General features: G+C 32.9%; 1 protein-coding gene across 1 annotated transcript; it reads left to right on the top strand.

Moving 5' to 3' along the window:
• The first annotated feature begins 1325 nt into the window (after positions 1 to 1325).
• On the top strand, positions 1326 to 2175 carry LOC145115824 (uncharacterized). The gene has a single exon (XM_079052178.1). The coding sequence runs from the start codon at positions 1382 to 1384 to the stop codon at positions 2072 to 2074; it is 693 nt and encodes a 230-aa protein (XP_078908304.1). The 5' UTR covers positions 1326 to 1381; the 3' UTR covers positions 2075 to 2175.
• Positions 2176 to 26441: the final 24266 nt, after the last annotated feature.

Here is a 26441-nt window from a genome sequence, read left to right as displayed (position 1 = left end):
TTGTACACATTTAGCCCTTGATATTTTTTTTACATATTTAGTCATTAATATTTTTTTGTTGCAAAATAATTCATTTTTTTGTATCCATTGAGTACTTATTATTGATTTCTATAGGTTTTTCTCACGTCATCTTACGTGGAACAATTATTAATGAGGTGTTTGGGGCCGTTGATACTTATGTCCATCGTGATCTCGACTGCTTTGTTGCTTAGGTCTTGTAGTTTGTCTTAGGTCTTGTATTCTGAACGTCATAACTTCTTCATACGATATCATATTTTAACGGTCATTGTATACACGTATTCGTTTTTCGAGTCTACTACAACTTTCGTTTAGATTATTCCTATAAAAATATATTACATTTTTACAGGATTAATCTTAACGAAAGTTGTAGTAGACTCAAAAACGAACACATGGATATAAAGATCGTTAAAATCTGATATCGCATGAAGAAGTTGCAACATTCAGAACACAAGACTTAAGACAAACCACAAGACCTAACCAACCAAGCAGTCGAGATCGTGATAGATATAAGCATCAACAGCCCCCAAACACCTCATTAATGATTGTCCCACATAAGATGTCGTGAGAAAAACCTAAGGAAATCAGTCATAAGTACTGAATGAGTACAAAAGCAAAAATGACTTATTTTGCAACAAAAAAATATATCAAGGACTAAATGTGCAAAAAATATCAATGACTAAATGTGTACAAAGTGAAAAATATATTACCCTATTAAGTCATTTTTCTCAGCTAGGAGTAGCCGGTCATAAGGACTGAATGTGTACAGTTTAACAAGTTGAAGATGAAAATATAGACGGAAAAAAACTAAAGTAACTTATGATATAAGGAGATAAGTTAGTTAATTTATAACAAATGATTAACTATTAAGTTTTTTGTTAATTGATTTTTTTAAGAATTATCATAGGTCGATGATTCTATTTTTTTTTAAACAACAAATATATTAAACTAATTGTAAATTTATTTCAACAATTGGATTTGAACCATCAGCCTCAATGAGAGAAGACAATATCGGATACCGCTGGGCTAGAAGCCCATTTGGTGTCGACGATTCTAATACTTCAATAAAAATTTATTAAACACTTAATAACTAATTAAACAATTAGCACAATTTCAAATAATACATAATTATAGATTTTCATCTAAATCTAAATATTTAATTTCACTATCAATGACAAAAACGTCCCAAATTTTATTATTTATAGGATCAATGTATTAATTTTGTCCATAATAATGTTAACATTTATAATTCATATTTCGTTGAATTAGTAGTTATTTTCTGTTTCTTTTCCTTTAATATGACTTATATATACACCCCTTCTATATCTCTCTCCCTACCCTTCCTTCTCTCTCTCCCACAACTATGGAGATCGAACAAACGGCGCCGCTGATGGCCAAGAAGCTCTGGGGCATAATAAGAGCAATTCTCTACATGGTGAAAAGAGGCTTATCAAAAAACATACCATGGCTTGAATTCCACATGATGCTAAAAAGATCCACCAAGATCGCCGGAAAGGCTATCGGAAACCTCCTTCTTGAACACCAAACACTCTCCTCCGCCCTCACCTGCCGCCCCAACAACATCCGTGCCACCTTCATCTCTCCTCGTGAATACGAATTCAGTTGCAGTGACACCCCTCTTTTTCACTCTAAACGTAAAAACAACCGCCGCCATTACTTCGCCAGCAACCACCACCACGGTGCGTTATACCGGCGGTCACATAAGGATCATGACTTAAGCGTTGATAATGTCAAAAGGGTGTTCGATATTTTAAATAATTACGAAGCGGCGACGATGGTAGAGCCAGAAAAATCGCCGTTGACGCTACTGGGGTTTGGAGGAAGTCAGAATGTACGGCAGCTACGGGTGACAGACTCGCCTTTTCCGGTGAATAACACGGAGGAGGACACTCTTCAGGTGGATAAGGCGGCGGAGGAATTCATTAAGAATTTTTATAACGACTTGAAACAACAAAAGAAAAGAGCTGCCGTTCAACCACCGTCGCCGTTGCTGTCGCCGTCACCTAATTATCAAAAATGGGGTCTACTCCGATAAGTTCTTGGTGTTTCTTTTCTTGTTGTAGTTTAATTTCTTTATTCTGTAACACATTTTGTTCCTTAACGTTTATGTTACAAATAATAAAAGTTTTTTTTTAATCGACTTTTAAAATTTATTCACAAAACTTGAACACTTGTCTAATGTCTTTACTCTTTAAGTCTTTAGGATCTCTGTTTTAAGCTGTGATTAACTGATTACAACGTACGGAATCAACACAGAATATCTAAATTTATCAACGAAATCAACCAAAAATACGTATAAGAAGTCTATTTCAAATTATACAAATAATTAATATATTAAAAATAGTTACAGAAGCTATCAATAAAATAACATTTTATTATTTAATACAACAAAATTGACATGTTATAAAATATTTTTAATCGAATCCTTTAACTTGTTTCTGTTATAGCTAATCTTTTAGTTTTTACTATCTGATTCGTTAATACTATTTAAACTGAAAAATGACTACTTTTTTTTATATATAGAAAATCAATCTATGTCCAATGAAATATAAATCCACTTTTTTGGGTGAAAAGACTAGGATGAATATAGTTGGTGCATAAATGGGTTTGTCTGGTGTTTGGTCTTTAAGATGCATGGTTGTCGTTTCCATGGTGGTTATAGTTGTAAAAAAGTGGTTGGGAAGATATTTTCCTATCAATGATCAAGTTACTTCAGAAAACTACAGTTTAAGCCCGTTTCATTAATATTGTTTTATAAAGAGAACCATAAACAAAGAAAATACATACGTTGGTGTTAAGTCTCCAACTTTGTTATCATCACGCTTAAAAAGATCAATAAGATATCGGTTGAGTCGATTTCATGCATACATGTTTACTATGACTAATTAGGTTGTCATTTATTTTTAAATGTCGCAACACATATACATAAACACACACACACATAACACACATCTATACATGTGAAAGAATGAATATTGTATATGTGTATTGTATATTATTCTCACACTATTTACTGTTTTTATTTGAATTATCCCATATATATATATATATATATATATATATATATATATATATATATATATATATATATATATAGAGAGAGAGAGAGAGATGTAGGTTCAAATGTTTAAAATGCACCAATAGAAATTTAGTATTAATTATATGTATATTAAATGTTATCCATACTTATAACTCATTTTTATGGAAACTAATTAAATTCGTCATTAATGTCAACAATAATATTCTTTCAGAATGAATTCATATCTAGAATAATGAGAGTGTATTACAGCAGAATGAGAGTGTATTCTAGTAGAATACACTCTCGTTCTTCATATTCAATGCAACTTTATTGTATTTTAAGTGAATGAGTTCTAAAACAAAATACGAACTCATATATAAAAACCTAAATGCAAATTCATTCTGAAAGAATGTTATTGCTGACATTAATGACGGATTTAATTAGTTTCCATAAAAAGAAAATTATAATTATGGATATCATTTAATATACATATAATTATGGAAATAATTTAATATCTATATTTATTTAATTAAATAATTATTTAATTTACTAAATTCCTATTGGTGCATTCTAGCACACAATAAATGTAAGAAACAAAATAACCTAGCCCTATATATATATATATATATATATATATATATATATATATATATATATATATATATAGAGAGAGAGAGAGAGAGAGGTTATAATGTGAATGGACAACTATTGTACGGACGTATAGACAATCTTATTCTATAAGAATTACTAAGAGAATATGTTGTTTACTGATGTGAATACATTCAACCTCACACAACTATTGTCATTTTCACGCATTCTCACTAATTCTTATTCATTTTTGTTCTCATTCATCGTTTTTCACTCATTTTCATTCTTACAGAATACGACTCAATAAACATTGTGACAACATTCTGACAGAATGAGAATAATAATAATAATAATAAATCTATAATAACCTTATAGACAATTTAATTAGTGATAATGTGTAATAATGACAATAGTTATGTAAGATTGAACGTATTCACATTATCAAGCAACATATTTTCTTTGTTATTCTCACATAATTGCATTGTCCACATGTCCGCACAATACGTGTCAATCCACATTTGAACATAGCTCTCTCTCTCTCTCTCTCTCTCTCTCTATATATATATATATATATATATATATATATATATATATATATATATATATGGGGGATATCGATTGAGAACTCATAATTTCCTGAGAACTCGAGAACTAAAGGTGGAGCGTTACATCAAAACTATCTTATTAAGGGCATGATCGTCATCTTATCAATCTCATTTGATGTTTAATTTTTTATGTTATTGAAAATATTAATAAAGAGGTCTAAAAATTAAAATACTAAATCAAAATTTTGGATTTTTTTTATAAAAATAAAAAAATTGATTTTATAAAAAAATGCAGATTTTTTAATTTTATTTAGAAATCATGAATTTAAAAAAATGAAAAAAATAGTTGGGGCCTAAGCAGTAGGCAACTTTTGAGACCCTGAGGCAGAGATTGTGTGAGGCATCGATTTTGACCATGTCAGATGGTGTTTAGGACTTTGTGGTTTATTGTGATTCTTCTATCATGGGTTTGGGGGCAGTTCTGATGCAGAGGGGTCGCGTGATCGCTTACGCTTCGAGGCAGCTAAAGTCTCATGAGCGGAATTGTCCGACACATGATTTGGAGTCGGGGGCTGTCGTTTTCACCCTCAAGATTTTGCAACATTACCTCTATGGGGTCCGTTGTACTATTTACACAGACCACAAGAGCCTGAGGTATCTAATGGATTAGCTGAATCTGAATATGAGGCAGCTCCGGTGGTTGGATGTGGTGAAGGATTATGATTGTGAGATTCTTTACTTTCCGAGGAAGGCCAGTGTGGTGGTCGATGCTCCGATCAGGGATATTTATTTGAGGATGACCGTGATTAATCCGCTTTTTAAGCGGATTCGTGAGGCTCATATCGAGGTTATGAAGGAAGAGCACCGGAAGATGAGCCCATTGTGGGTCAGGTGGCTTCCTTTGATTATGATAGTCGAAGGTTATTGACCACTCATCGGAGAGTATGGGTTCCGTATTGGGGTGGTGTGCCTTAGGTTCTGATGGAGGAGGCACACAAATCGAGGTTCTCCATTCATCTCGGGGCGACGAATATGTATAGAGATCTTCGTCCTGATTATTGGTGGCCCTGCATAAAGCGGGATATGGCTTGGTATGTAGAGAGGTGCTTGACTTGCATGAAATTCAAGGCCGTGCATCAGCGACCTCACAGCAAGATGCACTCGTTGGATATTCCCGTTTGGAAATGGGACGAGATTACCATGGATTTCCTTACAAAGTTACCTCGGACTGCGTGCGGAGTGCATTCGATTTGGGTCATCGTGGATCGATTAACCAAGAGCTCGCATTTTATCCCGATTCAGGAGAGTATCTCTACGGAGAAGTTGGCTGAGGTATACATCAGGGAGGTTATAGCACAGCATGAGGTGCCAATTTTGGTGGTTTCAGACAGGGATGTTCAGTTCACTTAGAGATTTTGGAAGAGGTTCCACGACGAGTTAGGTACTCGTCTCCATTTCAGCACGGCGTTCCATCCGCAGACTGACGGGTAGCGCGAGCGGACTATTCAGACCTTGGAGGATATCCTTTCGGGGTTTTGGCCAGGGTGGTTCGGGTTGCTTATCGCTTGGATCTTCCCGAGGAGCTCAGTCGGATGCATAAAACTTTCCATGTCTCTCAGTTGCGGAAATGTTTAGTGGATGATTCTGCGCTTGTTCCATTGGAGGATATTCAGGTGGATGACCGCCTGAATTACATCGAGAGACCGGTAGCGATTCTTGACCAGAAGACAAAAACCTTGAGGAACAAGGCTGTTGAGTTGGTGAAGGTCCAGTGGCAGCATCGCAAGGTTTCATAATGGACGTGGGAGCCGGAGGATGAGATGGGGGAGCACTACCAGGAGTTATTTTGAGTAGCGGACTTCGAGGACGAAGTCTGATTAAGTGGGGGAGAATTGTAACATTCAAGTTTTGGTAAGTTTCTCTTTCAACCCTTAATGCAATTTATTATCAATTTAGACCCTTGCGAGTATGTGGGTCGTACTCTATGAGTAAGCTTAGCGTACTAGCCTAATGTTGATCGTGGATTCCATCCACGTACGCGGGGCGTACATAAAGTACGCAAGGCTAGGATAAACCCTAAGTTTTAAGGTTTGTGCGCTATTTAAAGGACTTAAACTCATCTTTTGGACATTTAAACCAGCTTCCATCCTCCTTGTCCCAGAAATCGAAACCCTAGAGTGATTTGGTGAGTTTTGAGCTTGAAAGAGTGTTTGTTGGTGGTTTGTGAAGGAGAAGAAGAAGAGGAACACTTGATGGAGTGGATTGAGCTTGTAGATCCGGGGTTAGCTTCTCATTTGCAAGATTTTTGAGGTAAAAAGCTCACACCTTGATGATCATATATGTTACATCTAGTTTATGGGGTATTTTGTGCCCTTTTGAGTCTTTTGTGTTAAAGGTGATCTTTTGATCTACTCCAGAAGCAATGGATGCTAGATCTTAGCTCCATTTAGTCCCAATGTTCATAAAAATGTAAACTTTATGGATGATTTTGATCCATGCACGTATTAAGACCTTTGTTAAGCACTTTTTGAGCTTTTTAATCCCATTAAGCCATGCATGTATATAAAGTTGCCAACTTTACGTGATAAGTCACCTTGAGGGACCAGATCTGAGAGTTTGGAGAAAGGGCTTAACTGTTTAAGTGCTTAATGAAGAAGACATGTGGACAGGGGAGTACGATGGGCGTACGATTTGAGTACGCCTCGCGTACTCAACAGGGGGCGTTTTGGGCTTGGCCATTTTCGATATTGGGCCATAGTTTGGGCTTTCATAGTTGGGCCTTGTTGGGCCATCAAAATTCTATTATGGATTTGGGTCTAGTATGTTGGACTTCAATGGATTTAGGCCCATGATGGGTTTTGAGCCCAATTTGGAAGATTGGGCCATAAGTGGGCTTTGGGTTGCAATTTAGGATTTGGGCCTTTTGAGTAATCGGGTTGGGCCTTGGCTTTGGGTCAAGTTAGATAAAGGGTAAAATGGTATTTTACCCTGGTTATAGGCCAAGTATCTTAGACTCTGGTTATGGGTCTAGATCCAATTAATAATTGGATGTTATTTTGATGGTGATAGCACGGGGATTTTCCAGACCAGCTGACAGAGATTCTTTTGAGTGATTCAGCAGCTAGAGGTGAGATTCATCACTATGTTTCGCGGGTCGAAGGCACCAATGTTGGCCCATGGTTTATTATGTTAGGTTACTAGAGGTCTGCGTGACTCTTGCATGTGTTATGTGCTTATATGTTTACCGGGCAAGGCCCGATGCCTGGCGGGGCCCGATAACTATTTTGTATGCTATTATCTTTGTGATTATTGCATGTGTTGTATGATTATATGTTTATATGTTTATATGTATATCGGGCGGCGCCCGATGATTGACAGATCTATATACCGAGTGGGGCTTGATTTCGGGCGGGGCCCGATGCCGGTTGGGGCCCGATGACGGGTGTGGCCTATTATGTGTTTATTATGTATGGTATGTGGTATTTTGGGTAACTCACTAAGCTTTGTGATTACGGTTTTCAGCTTATGTTTCAGGTACTTCTGGTTTGAAAGAGAAGAGCTTGGGATGATTGCAGTGCACACACCACCTCGTTCCGCATTTTATGATTACTCTGATGTTTTATGATTTATTTGATACAATTTGCTCCACCATGGTTTTATGTTGATGTTTTGGGATAATTGTTTTATTAATTTAAAAATGAAACCTTTTGGTCTTAATTTTAGGACGTTACAAGCTCATTGAAGAATTCTCAAAACACTCACGAGAATACCATAATTCGCGCGAAGATGTTACAATATGTAAATGAGATGGAGGGAACGAGAACATGGCTGCAATCATGGCTAAAATAGAGAATATGGATAGGCGAATGACAAAATTGGATCAATCTATACATGCCATAAGAGTTGGATGTGACAGTTACAATGGGCCGCATTTAATGGAGGATTGCGATTTGGATGAGCACGAGAATAATAAAGCGCAAGTGTTTTACTCTAGGTCTGATAAATATGATGAATATTGGAGAAAGCCGAAGAAGGGGTGATTGTCTTATGACGAGTACAAGAAGCAAAAGGATTAGAAGTATAGGCAAACCGGTCGAGGCTACTACCAAAAAGAGCAACCACCACCTGAGAGGAAGATGGATTTTGAGTCAATGCTTAATAGGTTTATGGAAGCCTCTGAAAAAAGGCATGATGCTACTGATTCTACCATGAGAAATCATCAAGCTTCCATCAAAAACATTGAGACTCAACTTGGCAATTAACAACACTTGTTAACAAAAAGTTACCACCCAAAAATCCCGACCCTAAATCACAACCTCAAGTAATGGCGATTTACACTGAAAAAGAAGTTCATTCTGATCCATTAGTGATCCATGATGCAACTACTATACAACCTGGTCCATATTTGGAAGAAGAGAAGCTTGCAGCACAAAAAGCAAAATCTGTGTCGAGTTCTGTTCCTTTACCACATCGTGGTGACCTTTCCATGTTGTGGTTACTGGAAAACCAAAATTCTTCTCCTTTAAATTTTTACTAGCCTCCTTTGCCATTCCCATCTCGAGCTCTTAAGCACAATATGGATTCAAGGCAGAAGAAGTTCAATAAAGAAGTACTATCTCTCTCAATTAATGCTCCATTCCTCAAATCCATGGCCAAGCTTCCTAGGTTTGCTAAAGATGGTGATGACTAATCGAAAAGAATTAGAGAAAGCATCCACAATCGTGCTTAATGAGATATGTTTAGTTGCAATAATTAATGGATTGCCAATAAATATGGAAGATCCATGCCGATTAACTTTGCCTTGTGAATTTTGCAATTCTACCTCAATAAATGTTTTATCCGATTCAGGAGCTAGCATTAATCTTATGCCATATTCTTTTTACAAGAAGCTCGATCTCCCACCACTACAAAACACCAGGATGACACTTCGAATGACGGATCGCTCAATCACCCATCCACGTGGGATCATTGAAGATTTATTGGTGAAGGTTGGAAAATTTATCTTTCCATTTGATTTTTTTGGTATTGGATATGAAAGAAGATGAATAACTGCCCATAGTTTTGGGAAGACCATTCTTGAGCACCGCAAGATCCATAGTCGACATCCATGACTTAAAGCTCACACTTCGTGTAGAAAATGAAGAATTCACTTTTGAATCAAAAAGTGAATTACGACAAGCCTAGAGATGAAGTGTTAAGGATGAATAATTTGGAAGGAGAAAATATTAATGAGCTAGATGGAAGAAGAGTTGAAAGCTTGGGAGAAGCCTACAGTGGAAGCAGTAGGGTGTTTAAAACCAGCATCTTCAATTCCTATGACATTTGAGGTGTTTGCGTTCAGTACACCTAAGGTTCAAGTGGAAGAGGAAAGTGACGAAGAAGAAGGCAATTCGGGTGAGACTGGGGAGATAAATGACAAGGATCTAGGTGAGGAAATAGAAGAGTCAGTAATTGTCAAAATGGAGTTAGACAAGGAAAATCATAAAGAATAAGAGAAAAAGAATACAAGGATAAAAGGGAAAAACAAGGTATTGAATCGCAAGCATGAAGAAAGCGTCGATCCAAAGAAGAAGGAAAACTCGAAGATAGCGTACATACGAAGGGTACAAGCATAAAATAGAATATGGAAAGAGAAAAAGGAGAAAAGGAAGATCCCACTCCCACCCGCAACAACGTAGAGTTAGAAGGAGTTCGGATCACGACTCCACTAAAGGAATCGCTTCTCGGGAGGCAACCCGATGTTTTAAGAGTTTGCATTTTCTTTTACTTTTGATTTCTTTTTAGTTTTTGTTTCCATTTTTAGTTTTTAATTTAGTTTAACCTAATGATCATGTGTTTCTCTAGGCTTTTGATCTTATTTGTAGTAAGAAAATGAAGCAGTGAAGGAGCTTGATTGATGAACAAGTCGTGATATTTTTGGAAGATTATAATTGAAGACCATATTTTTGAATAAGTATGGGGTTCCCACTAAATGAAGAGAATAGTTTTGACGAATTTTACAGAAAGAAAAGGTTTGGAATGGTCCTAAGCCATTAATAAGAAAAGATGCATTATTTTGGCTCTTAATGACATTCTGAGAAGTCACCACAATGTGGTCATCATCTCTACGTCGTGGCATTTGTTATTATCACGATTGAATTCCGTCAAACCTATTTCCACGATGTGGCATCATTAGACCACGTCGTGGTGCTCTAATCTTTCACGATGATGACTTCTTACTCGACACCACGATGTGGCGTTGCTTTCCCACGTCGTGGTTGAGGTTCAGCACACTTTTTGAAGATGGTGCTTTGGTTTACTTTGATCCGATACATTTACATTCACGAGAAAAGAGTCCAGAAGTACTGTTTCTAGCCATTATACGAGATGTCCACCACACAAGTTTCAGAATTCGATCTCGCCACTACTACCCAAGGGGAGTTTGTTCCAGTTCCTACGTTTTACTTTTATTGTTTAAGAATGCAATAGGGACTTTGCATCAATTAAGTGTGGGGTATGGGATTGAATTTAAGATACAAGCATACTGATAAAAATTTTAAAAATGACTAGGATTTATAAAAAAATTATTACAAAGATTTGAAATAATAATCTAAAATTGAATCTAGTTAAAAAAAAGTGTTATATTATTATGTTGAGATCTAGGTTGTTAGCATTGTGTGGGACGTTCCGATGCGGGTATCAATGTTTATTTGAGCCAATATATCTTATAGTATATTTGTGGCTTCCCTATCCTAGTTTAATCATGTAACAAAAACACGACCATGCTTTGTTTCAGGGCCATAATATGCTTAGCATCGTATACCATAAATGTATCTAGGAGAGCTTATATAGTCATTGCACCTTAGACTAATACATCTAACCAATAAAGGTTGACGTTAAGTTCCCTTGCTTAAGCATATGTTTTTTTAGGATTTTTCGTTTTGAGTGAAATAAAAAGAGAGAAAAAAAAATAGAAAAAAATATTTGCAAAAGTTTAAGAGAATAAGAGTCTACAAAGCTATGAAGATCAAGAAATATGAAGAAAACTTCAAAAATCAAAGACTCAAGAATAAGGCAATTTGCCAAGTTATTATTATTTGTAATTTTTCTTTCTAGGTTATTTGTCCTTATGTATGCTTGGGAGTTTAACCAAAAATACCTTGAGTTTAAGAAAGTTTTCTGGGGATGGATTCGGAGGGATGCATAAAATGAATGTTGTTCAAAAAAAAGAAGTGGGTAAGTGTTTATGAAGATTGTGAGTATTTAGGATTGGGGAGGTTTTTAGGAAAACTAGACACAAATACATGCATTGCGGTCTTGATGTAATGGAGAGGCTCCAAATGGATTGTCTTGTATGATGTTGGAAGCCAGTGTTATGATGTGATGGTATGATAATGATAAAAATCAGTTTTGCTTGAGGACAAACAAAATCCAAGTGTGGGGTATTTTAATATAGGCATATTTATTCATATATTTCTTGCATATTTCTAATACTTTTAGCTACTATTATGCTTATTTTGATACAAAAGGTACTTATTATGGTTGAAATTTGTTTTGTAGTAGCAAAGACATTCTCAGGATGAAAATGAAGAAAACGAGGAGCTGGAAGTAGGAAAATACAGGCTAAGTCAAAAAAGAAGACAAAGAAGACTTGAAAATAGAAGACCACGACGTGGTGATCATCCACCACGACGTGGCGAATGGAAGATTAGTGATCATTAATGCTGACTTGGAGAATACAGGATATCTACGAAGACCACAACATGGTGCCTATTCACCACGACATGGTGATCAGATATATGGCAACTATATATATCCGAACATTAGGTCGAATGGAGGGACTTCTGGCCGATTTTCTGGGGAGGATTGCGACTAAAACCTTCTGGAAAACTCTTGGAAGATCAGAATTTGATTGGAGTTCAAGAATTGAAGAGGTCTAGAAGAAATCCACATAGATCTATTCGGTTTGCTAACCATTACTCATGTCTAATCTTATTTGCATGGATTTTGTGTGTTTTTATGTTAGTATGAGAGGCTAAAAACCTTATACTCCTGTTTGTTGAAGATGAACCTGATCTTATTGTGTTGATTTCGACTTTTGGATGTTATATGTTGATTTTACTTATGTTTGATAATTAAAATCCTAGCATGTTAAAGTTCTAGTTTATATTGCCTATTAATCAAGTTCTGTGTGGTAAATGATCAATCTAGTTTCATGAATTTGTTACCTAATTATTTATGATCATTAAATAATTACAGTTGGGATTAATCACATCTTAGACCAGGTAATTAAAGCTAGTAACTTTAACTGTGTTAGAGAGCATAATTAATCTTAATTTTTGGTTGGTTGCTTAACTTAATCATAATAGAGTAGATATTATATTTATCCTTCATAGTCCAAGTTGTGCTCATATCGTTTCTGTGTTTAACCTGTGCCTAAACATTGCATGGTAATTCATAAATTGATACATATTGGTATTTGATCATAATAACTAGTTAATGAATTGGTAATCAATATATTCCATCCACTAGAAATCAACCATAGGAGAATAGGAAACCGAAACTGAACAGAAGTACTTTTTAAACCTTGAAGTAAATTTGTTTTCTTTGTTTGTTTATTTGTTAATTTGATAATAGTTTGAATTAAGTTCTTATGATCTTGCAAAATCAGTAAAAAAAACCTCTACTTTAAGTTTGTTTTCTTAGTTTAATTAGAAGCAGTTATCTTAAATAATTAAATTGTGTTCCTTATGTTCGACACCCGACTTACTTATTATTCTATAATCCGACTATATACATTGCATGTACGTGCAGAGTTAGTTAAGTTTTGTTAGATTATAAATTTAAAACTAGTAGATACTTCTGTGCACATCATTTGTAAATTTGGATTGAAGCAAAATTGGATATTGGATATTTTAGTAGCATTTGATTTCAATTTTTTCAGTTTTAGTTTTGACCATGGTATCCTTTTGTCTTAAATCCAATCTAACGGTCATGAAGGTAGTTATGTGGTTATGTGATATAATTGTTATGTGTTGAACACACCTATATATATATATATATATATATATATATATATATATATATATATATATATATATATATATATATATATATATATAGGGGATGGTTCACTTGATATTAAAAAAAAGTAGAGATCTTGAGATTCAACATGAGTCACATATTTCTCATTTGCCGCTTTAACGCTCCAGCGTACCGGCAGCAGCAGGGTATGCCTAATCATAAATGATTATATGGCAGAGATGTATAATCATATATGAGTATACATGTTTATACGTATATGCAAGGTTGTAGAACTCGCTACTCGGTACCTGCTCGGCCGACTGGGGAGTAGCGAGTACTCGGGAGTACTCGGGGAGTACTCGGATTCGGTAATTCATGTAGAAATATTTTTAGGAAAATTATATATGTCAAAATCATAAGTTCAAATCATAATTTGATTGAAATATATAACAAAATTAGATACATGTGAATACATAAAAACTGAAATACACATAAATGTCTCACTTCATAAATAATTACTAAAAATTTAAGATATATATGTAGTAGTAATCACATGTATGTTAAATAATAAATCATTAAGTGTATTATACATATTAATTTTGAAATTCTTGATTTTTTTCTCTTTTTATGACAATTTTAACCCTTTGACCGAGTTTGACCGATTTTGACCGAGTTGGCCGAGTTTGACCGAGTAGGCCCGAGTAATACCGAGTAGGCCCGAGTTAGAGAGATATTGACCGATTTTTGACCGATTTTGACCGATTTTTGACCGAGTTTGACTTAATGCGAGTTTTTTTGCCGAGTTCACATTACTCGCCTCGGTGGAGGGCCGATTCCGAGTAATCGGCCAAGTGCTCGGCCGAGTAGGCCGAGTTTTGCAACACTATGTATATGTCTAATCATAAATGGTTATACATATATGTCTGTTCACGAGTAATCATATATAATTATGACAATTGGTGGCAGAAGAGGTGGTGGTGACAGAGGTGGTGGTGGTATAAGTGACGGAGGTAACAGTGGTGGAGTCAGCTGGTGTCAGGGGCGGTGGTAATGGTGGTGGCGGTGGTGGTTATGGTGGTGGTGGAGAAAGGAACAAGCGGCGCTATATAATCATTTATGATTATAACAGGTTGTCGCGTTGGTACGCTGAAGGGTTAGAAACGGCAGATGTGAAATATGTGGCTGAGGTTGAATATCAAGAAGTCAAAAATAGACATCATACCTAATAAATAAAAATTATTTTGCCACTTGTCATCTTCTAATGCATTATGTCACATGACTTTTTTTATTATTTTTATTTTATTTTTTCCACATGTCATTTTATGGTTTTTATTTTATTTTATTAAATTTCACATAGTATTTAATGTAATAAATATTAATAAATGCATATCAATTTCATTAATAGAGTTTTCTTCTAATTTCAAAATTAATAAATTAAAGCCTCATTAGTTTTCTTTGTTTATTTATTTAAATTATTTCTTTAAATTTAAAATAGAAAAAAAAAACACTTTAATTTTAATAATTCAATATTTTTTCATCTTTCTTATAAATTTAAATATTTAAAATTTCATATTAATTTTTCTTTTAAATAAACTAATGGCATAAAATACGAAGGAATGATCGGTAGCAAATCGAGCAAATTTTTACGTATAGAACACTAACAATCAACTACCATATGATTGGTTCACATCAAAATAATTAAAATAATGGGCTCCTGTTAAATTGGTATGGTTTTTCGATTTCGGTTTAAAGAATAAATTTACAATCATCTTTAACAAAGTCATAACCAAGGATTTCAAAGAAATTTGAAAGTTTAAAGAATTTACAGTTAAAAGAAGCACATAAACAATTAACTAAAAGAATATTCAAACTGTCTCATAAAAGTGTGAATTTACAACATAGTTAGTTAATTACAATCACATATACAAAACTACATACCAAAATTCAAATATTTTATACCATTATATATGAGTGGATGATGAGTTTGTGTTTCATAAGCGTGTGTTTGACTTCTTTCCAAAATCGTCATATAAAAGTTAGAACAAAATATAAAACTAACTTATTTAAACTGCATAAAACAACAATTTGATCACATCTCTGAATATGAATTTCCTTCCTTTCATTTGACCTACCGAAAATCAAACATATATATTTTAGAAATTAAATTTATTAGCAATAAATTAAGGATAATAAGTTTATATTGGAGGGTGTTATGGTAATATAGATTTAAATGTGGTTTTAACAACTGTTTTTTTCCATATCCTTAAGCACTATTAAATTAAAGTGTTCATAATAAAAATGTCAAAAAACATGCTTTGCTAATATGAAACAATTTCTCATGTATCATCGATTATCATCATGTCGTTCAAAGTTTAGATGGATTCTTGTCCAAAATATAAGGTTGAGGTGGCACAATCTCATAGTTTTTCGTTGTTTTCGCGTTTTCGCAAATTATTTGCATTTTCGCATGATCTCTCCTATATATATATATATATATATATATATATATATATATATATATATATATATATATATATATATATATATATATGAATGATCATTTGAGAACTTATAGTTTCCCGAGAACCCGTGAACTAAATTAGGCTCGTTAGATCAAAATAATAAAAGCAAGATGATTTATGGCAATTTTATAAATAATTAGAAAAGAGAAGAGACGGGGGTATCAAACTAAAATAAACCAGGGGCATTTTGGGATAACATAATTTATACCCCTAAATCAGATTCAATTCGTGATTCAGGTCAAACAAAATTTGTATGCTCTTTATCTCTCAATCATCACGTGTCTCTTTCTACCCTTCATCCCATCTCCTAACTTTTTAACCTCGAATCTGCCATTGCCGATCGATCTCGTTGTTGCGATGGTCCAGTCCGATCAATGTTTTTATTACATTAACGAGCACTATTGATGGTGAAGGTGAAGATGCTAGAACAGAATCAGTACATATTTGTTTGTGTTGACCTGATGCAAGTCGAAGTCGGAGAGAACAATGATCTCTCTCACACATCTGTTCCTATAATTTTTACAATCGATTTATACAATCGTTTTCTCGTTGTATGTAATCGATTTCTGCAATCGTTTTCAAGCCGATTTCTAACGCCTACCAATTTCTACAATCGGTTTCTTGCCACATCGTGTTCATGTTCGAATTTCTTTAGATAAGAAGTAAGAATCGATTTCTATCTTAGTCTAGTGTCTATCAGTCGATTTCTGATTTCTTAATACTCCAATTTTAGTAATTTGAAGTTCTGAATCCTCTAATTCCTAACTTCTGGTCCGATGGTTAAGTTTTGTTTTCTCTCTGAGTGATGCAATCTGATTCATGGTGGTTTATTGTACAAGGGACGCCAAATTCCAGAGTGATAACCATCCGATTCTGAAAAGAGAAGATCATAGGCCTTCAAGAGGTACGTTTTTTTTATCTCACTAAGAAATCTAATTCCTGATTTTTAGAGTGGTATATTCTGATTGTTGATTCATCATCTCTCATAATGGTATTCAGATTTGATTGGAGTTGGAAGATTTGATGGAGTTGAAGTTCGACTTTCATCCCTCAACTCAGGAGGTATTTTTCATTTTGAAACCGTAAACATAAGGTAATTTCTTGACTCCTGACCTTTTGTTTGACCTTTATGAATTGTTTTTTCCTAATCGTTAAGTTGAACCAGTTTAGTCAATATGTTTTTAAAAATAGTTAAAATCATTGTGTTGATTGTAGGTATAAAAATAGACACATGTGTTGTTGAAAAATATAGATATTTGTTTGCACTCAACATGTTCGATGAAATGCCTCAATGAGAAATATCACATGTTAACTTCACTTTGACTTCATGAATGATGAACCAATTCCAATTTAGGATTCTGAACAATTTTTTTTGTTATATTTTGAGAAATGTAGGAGGAGAGAGCCATATTTGTGCACCACAATATGATTTTAAACTGCATCTAGTAAAAACATGCATGTATTCATTTGATGGTTATGCAAAGTATAAGGAAACTCAACTACTATGTTGTCCAACAAAATCTGATCTTGCTTTGGTTTTTTGATGTAATAGATTCAAGCAATTATTAAAATGTTGATCATGGATATTTAGCAAGTTCTTATCATTCTGGAATAATATCTGGATTTATGTTCATCTCTTTATACCTTGAAAGAATGACATCATCTGGAACAACAGTAAGAACTTTTGCAATTTTTTTTCTTTTCTTTTTTTCAATTTGGAATTGGAATAAAAAATACATATTTTTCCAGTTTAGGGCAGTTGTAATTGGTCTTGGTGCTCTTTTTATATATATTTTTCAAAGTTGGTGTTGTATTAGAAAGTAAAAAGTTGAATATTTGGTTACATAAAAATTAGGAAACCATAATGTTGGTAAAAAACTATAACATTTTTGTGCTCTTTTGTTATAGAAAAATATTCCATGATCCATTAATCTTTTTTTTTTTCATTACAGAAGTACATTTCTGAAAAAGATTATGAACCATTTGGTATTTTATTATTGTCGTGCAATTTGAAAGTATATAAAAATCATATATTTCATCCATGTAACAAAATTTGAGATTTTTTTTGAAGTTTTGAGTGAAATTTGACATGAGACATTGGTGGATCTATAAATCGTGAGATAGGTTAATTCTTATTGATTTGATTGGCTGATGCAAGATGATTTTTGTTTATGTTTATTTTATCTTCTTTCTAATAGGACCTTTTGGAGATTATTAAAGAATTGGATGAGTAATTTTTTTGGGCCGTGAATTCTGGCGGAAAATGTCGGCTTTGTTGGAGGTTTTGACTTTCACCTTTCCTAACGAAACACCCTCACGTAAAATCTCATAATTTAAATAAATAACTTTCAATTAAATAGCTTGAATTACGTCTATATGCACACATGCATTTTGTGTGTGTGTTCTTCGTTAATTATATTTTAAAATTTTCTTGTCAATTTCACATTTGAATCTTAAAATATGCAATCACATGTGAATATCACATTATATAATCACATGTGAATCTTACATGATATATATATATATATATATATATATATATATATATATACATGTGCATTTTTGTGAGTGTTCTTGCATTAATCAATTTTTTTAAATTTTATTGTAGATTTTGAAGATTTTGTGGAAAATATTGAAGAGGTGAAAAGTGATAAGTTGAATAAAATATGGAAATTTTGATATGAAGAAATGACAACACTGTGAACCTTTGTAACATTTTTTATTTTTTATATTTTATTTTGTATCAAATAAAATTCTTGTATTATTATGTTTATAGATTGATTAATAAAATTGAGATTTTTTATGATTTACTTACGAATATTATAGTATAATAAATATGCGTATATGCATTTGAAAAAATATGCATATATGCACCTAAAACGTTGATTTTTTTTTAAAAAAAAATTTACTGATTTTTAAATATTTATTTTTTACAAAAATGCAGTTTTTTTGAAAAAAGTAGATGTTTTTTTGAAAAAATTGCAGTTTTTTTATTTTTAAAAATGTTGTTTTTAAAAAAAATTACAGTTTTTTTCAAAAATATATTTTTTTCAATTTTTTTTTAAAAATTCATGTTTTTCTGAAATAAGTAAAAACTCTTCATTTAAAAAAAATCAAAAATAATTTTTAAAAAATCCGAAATTTGATTTATTATGTTAGTTTTTAGAACATTTTATTAATATTTCAATTAATAAAAAAAATTAAACATTAAATGAGATCGGTAAGATGACAATCATGTCTTTAATGAGTTAATTTTGATCTAACGCTCCACCTTTAGTTCTCGGATTCTCGGGAAACTATGAGTTCTCAACCGATCTCACCTCTCTCTCTCTCTCTCTCTCTCTATCTATCTATCTATATATATATATATATATATATATATATATATATATATATATATATATATATATATATATATATATATATATATATATATAGGGCTAGGTTATTTTGTTTCTTACATTTATTATGTGCTAAAATACACCAATAGAAATTTAGTAAATTAAATAATTATTTAATAAAATAAATATAGATATTAAATGATTTCCATAGTTATATGTATATTAAATGATAACCATAATTATAATTCTCTTTTTATGGAAACTAATTAAATCCGTCATTAATGTCAGCAATAACATTCTTTCAGAATGAATTCGCATCCAGTTTTTATTATGTGCTAGAATACACTCTCATTCTGCTGGAATACACTCTCATTCTTCTAGATATAAATTCATTCTTCAAGAATATTATTGTTGACATTAATGACGATTTTAATTAGTTTCCATAAAAATGAGTTATAAGTATGTATAACATTTAATATACATATAATTAATACTAAATTCCTATTGGTGCATTCTAGCATACAATAGATGTGAGAAACATTTGAACCTACATCTCTCTCTCTCTCTCTCTCTCTCTCTATATATATATATATATATATATATATATATATATATATATATATATATATATATATATATATATATATATATATAGAAAAGTTCAATAGATTAATGGTTCTCCAAAGAACCAAATATTTTTCAAGTTTTAGAGCTTATTCTTTATCGAAAAAAATTAAAAACTATGTGAATTCGTAACTTCACATTGTGAATGCTAAAACATAGATTATATAGCTTTATGATGCACCGTATAAATTCAGAGTACAGATTCACAGTGTGAATTTGAAGAAAAAAAAGTAAATTTTTTTATCGAATTTGATATAATTGGAAAAAGAATGTAAAATTATGAATTTATGTATTTTTAGTTTTTTTTTTTTTTTGATAAAAAGTAATCTCTATAAGTTGAAAAAAAAGATTGTTTCCTTTGTTCAATGGTTAATAATAGTTCTCTATTGAACAATATATATATATATATATATATATATATATATATATATATATATATATATATATATATCCAAGATCAAATAAGAAGGAAAAATTTTGATAGGAACGTAGGAACTATTTTGTATACATATTTTTTTAGCAAAAAAACAAAATGAATCATTAGATTAGATGATTCAAAAGTAACATAATTTATAAGAAAAAGTTCTGAAAAAACACATTCATGATTCATTTTTAAGTAAATCAAGAAAATAAGCACTTTTATAACAATTTTATTCAATATCTACAAAATTATCGTAAAAATGAATCAACGAGATGTTTTTTCGAGAACTTTTTATAAATCATGTTAATTTTTATTCATCTAGTGATTCATTTGTTTTTTTCGCCAAAAAAAATATGCCAAAAAAAACTTCTTACCTTCCTATCAAAAAATAATTATTACCGAATATATATATATATATATATATATATATATATATATATATATATATATATATATATATATATATATATATATATATATAGAAACAGGATCGGGTGAGGACTCATTTTAAAGTGAGGACTCGTTAGGACACTTTAAAAAAATTGAAAAAAAAATCTAAAATAATACAAATCATAAAACTGAGCATAGATCTATGTCCGAGATAAAAAAATTGGAAAAAAAATTGGATCATTAAAATTGAATCTATATATATATATATATATATATATATATATATATATATATATATATATATATATATATATATATAATGAAGTTCAACATAGAACTTAAATCATGCGAACGAACTAACGAAGTCAATAACAACCCTTAAATTCAATTTATCTTCTAATTACATTGAATGATGCAACAAGGTCTCTGATTTCTTACATTAGTCGATACAATCGACGATCCGCAAAACCACCGATCGACTAATTTCAAAAAGTTATTGCTTCATCCTCTAAATATGTAGCTATTGTCGCCATCTCTCACGTAACGTCCCAATAATTCTTAGTGAAATGTTTTCTTTAAATCGATCAACAACAACCATTCATTCAATTAGAAATCTCATCAGAGTATAAAAACATATCAAATAATCATCAAAGTACAAAACAAGTCAAATCATGTGGAACACTGGTGGATGTGGTACAATCACGTCGAGTTCATCCTCTTGGAATCGGAAGTACTTGAAACCATAAGCATAAAACCGTAAGCACAAAGCTTAGTGAGTTCCCCAAAATACCTTATACCATACATAATCTTGGGCCCCGCCCACCCAACAGACCCCATCTAACATACATTTGGGCCCCTCCCAATATACATAACGGGCTCCCCAAGCATACGTAACGGGTCCCGCTCAACATGTAAAACGAGCCCAACCCCACATACAGATGAAGGGCATATCCCATCATACAAATTAAGGGACCAGCCTATCATATGTATGCAAAGTCACAAAGACAGCTAGCATCAAACCTAACACAATCCAACGGGTCGGCATTGGTGCCTTCGACCCACGAGTACAATGAAGAGACTCACCTCGATCGGTAGTCAGATAATCTCACACTCGAGCTGCTGCTACGAAAGCTCCTCACATTGAACATATCCAACACAACCCCAATCACCAATTAAGGTGAATCCAAACATCATTATCTTTGTACGGCTTCCTGTGCTACAAAGAAACTGAATGGGTCAGGTTGGAAAACCTGGTAAGTACATAGGGTTTTTAACCCACAATAATATAATTAATATGCTTAGTTATCAAACAGTTAACCCGATTACCCATCCCTATTTTCTTCTACTTTTATTCTTAAGGATCTAGCCTAAGGATCATCATAATCATCGTTGTTGGCAATACTGTTTCAGGGATTTCTCTGCAATACATATCAGTAAGTTTTCTTTTATATTCATTCTTAAGGATCTATCCCAAGGATCATCAAAATCATCGTTGCTGATAATATTGTTTCATGGATTTCTCAGCAATACATGTCAATAGGAAGTAGAGTACATCACATGGACACATAGTCTATCGCTTATAGGTTATAAACCTGCCTGCGTTCCACAGGACCGTCATCAATAGTCTGGTGGTCGTCATCTATATTTTGTTAGATGACTACATCGCTTAGTACAACAGTACTAGTAAGTTAAGGCTTATTATTATTATGTTCATCTCTCATCATCCATCTCCCTCATTTTGTTATCCATCCCTCGTTACCCATCACTATCCAATATATTATATATATGAAAATACATATATGGTATAAACCGTATAAAATTTATCTTTATAATATTTCATCTAACATAGAACATTTTTGCATATAAGCACATATAGCATTCAATTATCTAAATACTTAATATCTATGTGTAATATGAAAATAACTATGCACTCACTTTTTAAAAAGTGGATGATTGGTGAATTTGGCAGAGCTTCGCCTAACACCCTGACTTTTCCATTGACGTGACCTAAGTATGATTTATACTGAGTCTTAGTCTAATATTTCTATTGACTAATGGTAGTCTATATTCCTCACTAATCCCAATGTCTGCATCAATATCTATCAAGTAAGGAACAACTAGGTAGGATCATATTAGAGGTCGGGTCCGTTTGGTATACAGAGTATACTGTTTGGAAATCCCACTTTAAACACCTCACTAAATCCAGCCTAGACATCATTCTCGTAAGTAGATCAATCGGTATAATGACTTGGAATCACTGATAACTCTTATTTATAGGTTCATAATAACGATTATGATTATAAATATACGTTACACTGAAAGTGATACAAGTGTAGATTAACTTACAGAGATTTTCCTGACAAAAGTCCGGAAATTGCAGTGGCAAAACTCCGACTCGAGAGCTTCTATTCGTCGGGCTCTCAGAGACTCTCGATAGTTAAAATACCCTGGAATCTAAAGATAATTCGGACCTAAAGTTAAATACTTCTTAGGAAAGTTTATGAAGTGATGTGAGTAGGAATGAGGGCTGAGGTGGGAATATTTATAGGATGAATCTCGACCTTGCGCGTCGCGCTTGTAGAGGTGCGCATTGCACGCTCCAGCCACGTCGATCCTCATGAAATGCGACACGTGTCATCTTTCTGCTGGTCCATGCCCACTTTTCAGTGTGCGCCACGTACCGCGCGTGCTCAGGCTCGCTAGTATAAACTTTGAAAAATTGTATCTTCTTCATACGAGCTTCGTTTTTTACGTTCTTTATATACATGTATAGCTATCGCAGAGACCTACAACTATCATTTAACCTAGGTCGGCTAATTCTCACTTTTTTTAACAGTCTTAGACTGTTAAAGTTCGTATAAAAATCATAAGTCTCTCTTAGGATATCTGTTCTCAACTGTCTTTATATCGACGGATAGGTATTGACGAGATCTTCAACTCTCGTTTAGATTGTTTTGGCTAACAATCAACCAATTTGTATTTCGGTTTCCTTGTTGCGTTGAAACTTCGAAAAAAATCATAACTTTCTCATATGAAGTCAGATTTGGACGTTCTATATATGCACGCTCTCGGTTTAACAACTACTATGACTTTTGTTTATATTATTTTCCCTAAATAACCTTCCATTGATAATATCTATTTATCACTGTGACAAACAATTATCCTATTCTTCTTTAATCATCTAGTCCTATCTTGTGGGCATTACAAACAATGATTTAGAAATTAGTTTGTTCGTTATTTCCTTTAATTATGAGTAATCAGAAGCTGAAATGATTTTCTAATCTAAGCTCAGTTACGATTAGAACAATGATTGACTTGGTCAATTCGTTGATTCGCTCATTCAATGGAGTTTTCCGTTGGTCCCGTATGAAATTGAGGCAACACGGTCACCAGGTCTTAACATCAGTCGCCACAATCGATGATCTGACAACCACCACTCAATTGATTCAGAAATGTGTAGTTCCATCCTCTTAATATGTAGGTGTCGATGTCATCTCTCACGTTGTTGCTCCAATCAACACCTCCTTATTTTGTCTGTCTCCTCTCACATTCTCTGTAAGTCACCTCTCTCAATCAATTGATAAATAATATATTTACTCAATGTCAATTAATGAAAAAACAGAACTTCAAAAGTTCAATCATGTTTCAGTGAAACAAATAGGAAAAGAAAATCAATGCATCAATCAAATTCATAAGATTTTTTTTAAGTTTACTTGAAAAAAAAAACAAAAACATAGTTTGTTATATGTAATTATAGATAGGATGGATTCTTAATCATAATTTTTTATATGTAATTGTACTTATACTACAAGATTAATAAAGAATCATGGTTCAATTGGAACACTAAGCGTATCGTCGATTTTTATGTAAAATTATTTTTACAGTACAAAGATAATTTATGTGAATCGAACAGATGCATAGTTTTGTTTCTTCCATATTCAAATTTTGAACTCAACAATTTGAAACACCAATGAAATTTTTAGATTCAATTTGCATTTCACAACTAAAATAATATTCAAATACAAAGATTGGATTAGGTATTGATGAGAATCATTCCTTGTATTTTAATAAACATGCGATTTTTATGTAAAGAAAAACTTTTACAGTACAAAGATAATTTCTATGCATTAAACAGATGCATACTGTTGTTTCTTCTATATTCAAAATTTGAGATGAACAATTTAAAACACCAAATAAAACTTTAGATTCAATTTGCATTTCTATATTCTATGTGAAGTATATTACTATTTTCTTATATTTTTCTTAAATTTATAGCTCATATTAGTTGTGCAATGAACACTTGTACAGTTACCTGAAAAGAAATAAATGTGTGCAAAGTCTATATTTCCTTTAGTATGAAATACAAAAATTATGAGGAAGTTCACACTTATTGCTTATTTAAAACATATGCACAAATCTCATGTTTTTTCTATAATTAAAGTTTAAGCTAAATAATTTGAATAGATGCATAATTATGTTTATTTTATGATCAAAGTTTGAGCCGAACAATTTGAAACATCATATGGCATTTTAGATTCAATTTTCATTTCATAAATTACACTTTTAAGTTGTTGGTGAAGTATATTATTATATTCGTATATTTTTTTTCTTAAGTTTATTTCTCATATTAATTATGCAGTGAACATTCACCCAATTAATTAAAAATAAGGAAATTGTAATAATCATGTTCAACATGTGTGTATGCATATGCATTTGAATATTTAAACATCAATATTTATTTTATATATATTCATATGCATATTAATTTCAGTATGTACATATATGCATATGTATATGTGTAACACCTCGGATTTCAAACTAATTTTTCATTTTTAATTCACCAAACATTTTTCATAAATCCAAGTCATCACAAAATTTTAAATCATTATCAAAATATCAGAGTATCCCAAAATCCACAAGACATCATAAGCCGACGAATGTGTACACTCATGCCTCCGCCTTTTTGGAATCTACAAGAGTACCTGAAACACATTTAAGTCAACATTGTAATCACGAAGCTTAGTGAGTTCCCCAAAATACCACATACACAAATAATTAGCCTCTCATGGCTAAATCTCGATAAGGACCCTCCGGTCATGTGTCTCAGTGAAGACCCTCCAGTCTCACGTCTCGGTATGGACCATCCGGTCATAACTCAATATATACACAGAATGCATAATAACACATATCTCAGTATAAGAAAATAAGACCCCCCGGTCAATAATACAAATAAGACCCTCCGGTCAATAACACGAATAAGACCCTCCGGTCACACATAAAGTACCACACAGGTAAGTATAGTGAGAAGACTCACCTAGGTGATAGATAGCAAATCCTACACTCGTGTCTGCTACACAACGGCTCCACACACTGAGCAAACAAGATCATTCTCAAATAACATTTAGGGTTATACCCAAAGCACAAGGCCCAATCTAAACAGGCCCAAACCCAAACTAGGCCCACTAAGGCCCAACTCAATAACTCCTTAGGCCCAACAAGGCAAGCCCACCAAGGCCCAAAACAGCAAATCTCAACCTCAAAAACAAGTCCAAGTCCAAAGCCCACAACTCCACCGATTGACAGAAAATCCACCTGGTATTTCTAAAATATTCAACTCATGGATTATTCGTCTCCAAAATAATTATATTAATCAATTGTGTGTCTCCAAAATAATAATATTAAGCAATTGTGGTAGCAACAATTTATGATGGAATGGGCTTTTTGAACCGGTTGGACCCCAATCATGATGAATTGCTTCGTTTCACGAGCAAGTTAACGAGGAGCCCACATGCATCTTAAGGGTGCCCATAGACACCCTTGGTTTATTAATTTTTGACAAAATTGCAAAAATGGTCCCTGTGGTATGCAGATTTTTGGGGTTTTAGTCCAAACCCCGAGTTTTTTGGATTCATGGTCCTTTTGGAGTGGTTTGTATGTGAAAATGGTCCC

This window comes from Lactuca virosa, chromosome 5 (assembly GCF_052849685.1).
Source record: "Lactuca virosa cultivar CGN04683 chromosome 5, Lactuca_virosa_CGN04683_v6, whole genome shotgun sequence".
Classification (NCBI taxonomy): domain Eukaryota; kingdom Viridiplantae; phylum Streptophyta; class Magnoliopsida; order Asterales; family Asteraceae; genus Lactuca; species Lactuca virosa.
The sequence above is the reverse complement of the archived record's forward strand: the minus strand, read 5'-3'. Positions and strand labels throughout refer to the sequence as shown.